The 7,696-nt window shown below is 45.4% G+C and overlaps 1 protein-coding gene across 1 annotated transcript; it reads right to left on the minus strand.

Moving 5' to 3' along the window:
- Positions 1 to 4,277: 4,277 nt before the first annotated feature.
- On the minus strand, positions 4,278 to 7,690 carry LOC123181689 (uncharacterized). Its single transcript, XM_044594009.1, has 4 exons — positions 6,248 to 7,690; positions 5,869 to 6,012; positions 5,568 to 5,684; positions 4,278 to 5,303 (listed from the first exon to the last, which is right to left on the minus strand). The coding sequence occupies exons 1-4, from the start codon at positions 7,676 to 7,678 to the stop codon at positions 4,692 to 4,694; spliced, it is 2,304 nt and encodes a 767-aa protein (XP_044449944.1). The 5' UTR covers positions 7,679 to 7,690; the 3' UTR covers positions 4,278 to 4,691.
- Between the last annotated feature and the right edge of the window lie 6 nt (positions 7,691 to 7,696).

A 7,696-nucleotide genomic window follows, 5' to 3' on the forward strand; every position in this document is an offset into this window, starting at 1 on the left:
GAATCGGGACAAAAGGCCCTTACAAACCGGAGTAAAAGCCTCTTTTCCTACTAGTGCCAACTGATGAACGTCAACTCGTTGCTGCCCATGACACGTCCAAGTTTAAAATCCCTCTAGATTGTAGGCTCAGTAACTGTAGCTACGCTCGCTTTATTTAACTTTTGTGTTCACGGTGATTGCGAATTGACAGAGCGATCACACAAGCAAACTGCCCAAAAAATATCGAAAATGCTAAAATCCAACGTCAATTTTTTATGCAGGGCAAATCAAACATTTTTCATGGTAATTTATGTTGGTGCGAGGACGGTAAATTTAGTTGGTGGGCATGATAATTTTCTGGCAAAAAACAAACTGAGACGGATTTGCCATGCTCGTCAACTAAACTTACCACCATCAGCAAACATATTTTTTCATAAAAATGTTCAATTTGCCATGTCTAAAAATCTGCCGCTGGATATTCGGGTGCAAAAATATAACGAGTTAATAGCTTTTGCGCCACTTAACGTCTTAACCCTGGGGAAGATCTCGTCGGTTTACCATGACACTTGATGCTGCTCAGAGTTAACAAAGATGATGAATACTTGATGCAACTAAAAAGTGTAACAAAGGTAGGTTAATTTGGCCAGCTCATTTCTACAAAAGCGTTTCCCCTTTGGTCTATCATACAATGTACGTATATGTTAAGCATGTCTACTGTCTAGCCACAGTGCATGGATGACACCATACATACCTGAACTGTGCCAGTACCTACCGAGAAAAAGGATGATTAAAATCACAGAGAGAGACCACACATTTACAACATGCATCATACACATACCCTACCTTTCCTTATATAGGTATAGTTTCCCCTGGCTAGAGGGCACCTAAACGCAGCTAGGCCACCTACCATCCGTACCACATATACTATCGCGGTAGACGACGGCCAAGCAATATTGCAACTGTCACAGCACATCATGAGAGAAGGGCCGCTGCTGCTGGTCCAGTCCAGCAACGGATTCATGTGCAAGAGAACAAGATAGCTAGCTACCATGCAACACAACCAACAAATGCAAATTATGAACCAAGCCAAAGTATACAGTGCAAAAAAAAGAAGCACATGCATGGTAATCATAAGTAGACGTCCATGTTATGTGTATGTATGAATGTATATCTCGCCTCTCACCCAAAATCAGCAACCAATTCACATGATCACATCCATCCAATGGACATACCAAACAAGTTACAAACATACGGGCTGTTCAGTTTCTGCTTTCGAGTAATCTACCAGCATGTGTGTGCGCGTGTGTGCAGTTGTGTTCACAGGCCGGCCATAAAGTAGACTGCTACTCGTCTAAAAAAGAAGAGCTTAGCTGGAGGTTAGATTGTGTTGGTAGGCCATTGCTCTCTGATCATCGACCGACCACCAAGTCACACAGTATATGCATGAGATGCAACGCATCATATTCATATGTTTATGTATTCGTATGCAGCAATTAAAACTGATGGCGTTGGTTGATTGGTACCGTCCATTTTATGTAGACAGGCGGTTAGTTGATATAAACTGATGCTATACTAGGTATGGACCATTCTACGTATCAATTAAGCTGACATCTCATCACGATCTGCTATTTCAATGCAGTTTTCAGAATTGGACAAGGGTACAGCGGCCAGCAACTGATGCAGACTCTGTTAAGTCGTTGTACTACTATGCAGGAGGCCTTGAAAGCTATCTATAATTGTATCGGTTGCTTCTAATATAATATTTTTTCAAAAGAAAAGGTCCAAGCACATCCAAAGATTAGAAATATAACTAGAATTCACACAAAAATATTGAGCAAAAGAAGACTGAATTCCGCCAAAACAACACAAATGAGCAACAACTGGTAATTCACTATTTATGCTACTTACATGTGTGGCCTAGTTTATTCATCTTGACAACGTAAGTTTGAGGAACATATTAATCTTCAAAGATCATGATGGAGGGCACACTGCACATATCTTATTTCTCTGATGCTGACATTTATCGTTGGAAACTGGTCAGCCATCTCTGAGCAACACTGTGCAGTTGTTTACAATGGAGACAAGGTGTTTTGTCACTGCCCTTTGTCCCTTTTGTTGCCGTTTCACTTCACATCCATGCATGCATGGAAGTGGAGGACAAACAGAGACCTACTGTACCTACCAAGTCACTGGCACCAAGAGCTTAACTAACTGTTCGTCCTAGCTCGCCATCGTGTTGCATGCATGAGCTTTTCATCCTACGAAAAGATGCATCTCTTCAATCACTTGCCCCCACCTTAACCCCACTATTCTCACTTTCGTAAAGAGAGAAAGCAATAGATCGTGAGCATCTGATACTTTCCCTTTGTCGTAACAAACCTAGCTAGTCGTTAATCATGCATGGATAAATGCAACGTGAAGGTGTAGCATGCGTTACACTAGTGCTTAAGCTGTAGGCCAGATTGAGAAGTGGAGAGGTGGTGAAAACAATAGACCACACATGCTTCACATTCCATTACTTTATTCCTTTTGAGGGGACAAAGGAAGACCAAGCTTGGTGAAAGCAAATCAATCATACAAGTATATATACATGTGCACCATAAAAGAGTTATTACAAAAGGGGGAAATAGCAGATGATGCAGGCCTGAGATATTCTTATATGGGTACAGAATTGGTGGTGCGCAAAGTGACAGGGGAGCTAACTAATTAATCGAGCTGGTTATGCATGCAGGATATTTTGTGTGAAGGCAGCAACTTAAGATGGAGAGCATGGGCAATATGGAGTAGTAAATTGGTGCAATAGAGTAGTAGTAGGGTCCAGGTCTTTGGTAGGTTATGTTAAGTATGTTCATGGGCAGATACGAACAAAACATACGGCCCAATGATGCAGGAGGCCCGTCTGTATGCATATGCATGGTACGGTTCATCATTCAATTTTGCCTCCAACAAGTCCTTTGGATTCAGAAGAATAGGGAGTGTGGAGGAGACAGGTCGGACGCTTTCGCACTAATAAAGGGGTATTTCTGAATTGGCACTGTGATTGGCAAGGTTTAGGAGGTAGCAGCCCTCCATCTTAGCACACTAGGCGATTTTAAAGCAGTAGGGGCATCGACCCTAACACCTAGTGGGAGATTAGGCCCGGGTCTGAGGCACGACACACTGGTGAACACTGATTATCAAGTCCTTCGGAGTACAGAGCAGTACTGTCCTGAGTACATATTGATGCCTCTCCACCTCCTGGTGTCTCCTGGTCCTTGCTAAGCAGTGCAGGCAAATCATTGATAAGCCTCTGACGAGAAACCTCCAGGGCACAAACAGTTTATGAGGATGAGCTTGTGCGTGGAGAGAGCAGATGATCTGATGGGTGTGCTTTCTTCCTGGCAACGTTGCATGTGTGGCTTACCGGTGAAAACGATTCACAACGAACGGTCCACTTGGTTCTCTTGTTCGTTTGTGTGGCTCTGAGGGAGTGATCATGTGTGGTTTCAGCCCGAGACGTACGTGTTCCAGCGAAAGGAATGCAGCACCTAACCTAAGGAATTGTTAATTGAATGATGAAGATATCAACATCGATCCTAGCACAGTTAGAGAAGGGGTAGGTGCGCCTTCTCTATTGGCAAATCGATTTTTGTTTTTGGTCAGCTTTTGTTTATGCCGTTCAAATCTATCGGCATAGCCTGTAAAGGCGATCGCCGCCCATGGAGACAAAATGAATATTCTGTTGCAACTGAAAAACATCCTTCACCAAACACCAAATGAATATTTTGGTGCGGCCTCAACTAAAAAAAGCATTTCCATAATATGCTATAGTACATCGAGTTGCACATTCTAAATGCAGGCCCAGATGGAGCAGATATCCTATGCACATACGGCTACAGGATGTGCAGGATGAGTGTTCTTTTACGTTGAGTGTATCCAGGGCTACAGGTGTTAACTACTAGCAGTAAGTAAAACCATTCCCCTGTGTAAATCTAGAAGGCTGCAAAAGTTCAAGCAATTTAACTACTCGAACCATTCACTGCGTTAAAAACAAAATGAGAATACCTTGCAGTTGAAAATTTAAGTGGTTTCAAGAACTATTTTACCAAAAGAAAAAAAGAGTGGCATAGACTAAGAGTCATACCTATTTTGATTTAGCCTGACACGAGAACGGAAGCTGGATTCCAGCCATGCATATATGGAACACTCCTAGGGTAGTCAGTCTTTCACCAGCAAGCGTGAAACATTCTCCAGCCTGCAATAGCACAGAGCACCCTCACCAGGGAAAAAACAGCACAGAGCATCCTTATCAGGAAAAAAAACAGAGGACATTGCCACTTAGGAAAGGAACCAGATGATGTACGTCAACTTCTCTGCTAGAAAAACAATTGACAGATCATAGTAGGACATTACAATATCTCTGAAAATGCGATATCCAGATTCCAGGAATGTTTCAGTTACACTGTAACCCAAAACTTTCCTTGCACCAAAGTTATGTCTGGCAGAAATTTGTACTACAGGAGCGCATGAAGAAACCACTCACGCACACCTTCCAGTAGGACCTCGATGATATGCACAAAATAGCAAACAAGTTTCGAAGAGCTGCCGAAATTTCCTTCAGTTTTTTTCTCGTATGATTTACTGTACAGCATATGTAACACCTCTACTCAAGGCAAATTTGGAGGTTTGAGCAATTACTCGCACAGCAGCAGCGGCAGGATGAGATGCCAAGCTCAAGACAACATATTCTTTGCTATACCGTACACCATGCACAGCATAGCAGCAACTGCAAGGAGCTTTTTGGATGCAAGAATTCTGAGATTGATCCTAATCTTGTGGTTCCTCATGAACTGCAGGATCCATTGTGCCGCCACAGTGAGCAACGTAAAGACACCGACAAGCACCATTCTGGCAGCATCCTTTGGGCCTCCAACTCTGCTTGGTTCATTTTGATCGATCTTAATGATGGTTGGGCCTGTCGGGACAGCATCTGCATCAGCATGTACAAGTCGAAGGGTTTCGTTAAGCCAAGCTGAAAAACATATCAGCAGCCTTGCAAGCCAGGCCACTTCAGTGTCTGAGATGGGCCTCAACATCCGGTCACCGCTATATTTCATATCAGCCAGTTTGTTTTTCCCTGGACTTGGATGCTTAGGTACGAATAGATCACCACGTCCATGATGCTGCTTGTGTTCTCCCTCTGGAAGATTCTTCGCCTGGAAGCTTTCCACATGCTTGTAGAATACCTTTCTCATATTAGATTTGATTACATCCAAAGTATGGCGAGTTTGCATAGCATCACCTGGTAAATGTTGAATCTCGGTCTCAGCCCTTAGCAACAGTAACTGGACAAAATGGAATATAACAATAAGTTAGTATTCAGGGAAATGTGTAATGACAGGAGCAGAATTAATAATCAACTATAGAATAACAGAGCCAGTAATGTTGTTTGCCAAATCAGTAGGTGATCACTAACAATCTTTGGTTCAACATGTGGAGAGTTTTCAGCTTCAAAAACTGCTTATGGTTATAGAAACAGACCTTGGTGTAAGTAAGCATAATTATAGACTACTATTCTATTAATTATAATTGCGTACTAATATATGGACCTGAAGCAAGTTGTAGGCCCCGTCATCATCGAAACTGAAAAGCCTTAGGCTAGAGTTCTTCGCCATATGCAAGAAAGACCCATCAGTGCTATGTTTTGACAACCCATCCTCCCAGTCCTGAAACCATACATGCATATCAAAGTTAGATTAGAATTAGAAACACTTCTCAGCATTATTAGTACCATTGTACTTCTGTAGATTTACATAAAATCCAGTCACAGAGTGCACTAAAATCCCAAAAATAGGTGCTTGCATTCCAAAGGAAACAGTCAATGATAATCTCATGTATCCAACTTCCTACCTGTAGCTGCTCACGGATAGTTGGCACATACTTGAGCACATCATCCAAACAACATGACTGGGAATCAGAAACTCTAGAATGATAAGCAGCATCAACTTTGTAGATAAGCCCCAACAATTCCGAGGAACCCAAAACTTCCAATACCTGAACAGTCAAAACAGCAGCAAAACAGCAAATGGACATTAGCTCATAAAATATCAAGTACTAAAAGGCTTAGTTTTATTGAAACTCCTGAATAGCAGTTTAGCACATTTAGCAAAATTCAGACCTGTCCGGGTAATAGTAACATCCATGATGTCTAAGAAATGCAATATTACACCGATGTGATTCAAAGTTGGGCATACTTCTGGAAAATATGACCCAATAAGTCTGTACTAACCTTTGATACCATTTGCAGCACTGAAGCGACATCAGAATGAATAAACTTATGAGCAAACCCCAAGAAATGGACTACCAGTGAACTATAGAACAAATAGTTGGACAGCACGAAGCCCTGCCATGCTGGAGAGTACCCTACATCACACCTTTGCATCTTTCCATCACTAACGCAATTCACATTTCTCCCACCAGGAGGTGGCAGATCGTACTCATTCAAGTCATCCTGCTGAGCCTTCCATGGTTCCATATAGACCATCCATGCAGAAAAAACCAGAACAATGTTCTTGATATCTGCATCCCTGGAGCAGAACATGAACGTCCTTAGCACAAACCGATACAATGGTCTCTGCATCAATGGATTCCAGTAGCCAGCGGGACTGTCACATGACTCCTTCCTTAAGAGCATTCCATCAAACACATTGCCTGCATCAGCGAGTTTGCAGACACTGCTCCTGTTCAAATACATCACCAACAGCTTCACTGCATCGCCAAGTCCTGGAGCTGGCAGTCTCTCGGACAGTGTAGGATTTGAACGAGACAGAAGTGACAGTAAAGGCAACCCATAGGAACGGCAAGTCCGAACAGGCAGCGGCGAGAAATCGTCCCCAACAAGCCAGAACTGTACGAGTGTGTGCACGAAGAACTCGGCTCGCCTGAAGGATCCAGCAGCGTCCACACCATCTCTGACATTCCGATGCAGCAATGTGCCGAAACCACCGCGGGGCGGGGCGCAGTCGCTGGGCACGAACTCCTTAAGGTAGGCGTACAGAAGCTTCAGGTATAGCGATCTATCGGGCTTCCGATCGGGATTGCGGCCGGCCGTGGATGCGAGGGTGGACACCAAACTCTCGAGGAGAACGCGTGGCTTAAGCGAGGGTTTCGAAGTGGGGGTCGATCCTTTCGAGGCGCCGGCGGCAGCCTTGGCCGTGGCGGCGGAGATGGGGTAGTACGCGAACCAGAAAAGGTAGTACTCGAACACCGAGAGATGAAGCTTGGAGCCGACGCGGCCGGCAAGGAGCGGCGAGATCACCTTATCGGAGGAGGCCGCGGTGGACGATAGCGCGAAACCGAGCCAATCGGGGAGGCGCTCGCGTGGGAACGTGAAGCGAGCGAGGGAGTGGCGATCCGCGGCGGAGATGGCGACGAGGAGCGGCCCGGAGGGGGCGAGGAGCGACGCGATGAGGTCGGCGAGGGCGGCGTCGCCAGCGGCGAGGTCGAGGAAGCACGGCGAGGCGGGGGAGCTGGAGACGAACAGGCGGAAGAGGAGGGCCGGGAGCGCGTCGGCGAAGAAGGCGCGCGGCTGGTCCGCGCCGGAATGGTGGCGGCGGAGGAAGTCCGCGACCGACGAGACGGCCGCCGCCGCGGCCCGCGGCGTGGACGCGGCGAGGACGGCCGCCGCGAGGCCGGCCGCGGAGTCGATCGCCGGCGGCATGTCACCGCCGTGCGGAGG

The sequence above is a fragment of the Triticum aestivum genome, chromosome 1D, assembly GCF_018294505.1.
Source record: "Triticum aestivum cultivar Chinese Spring chromosome 1D, IWGSC CS RefSeq v2.1, whole genome shotgun sequence".
NCBI classification, from domain to species: domain Eukaryota; kingdom Viridiplantae; phylum Streptophyta; class Magnoliopsida; order Poales; family Poaceae; genus Triticum; species Triticum aestivum.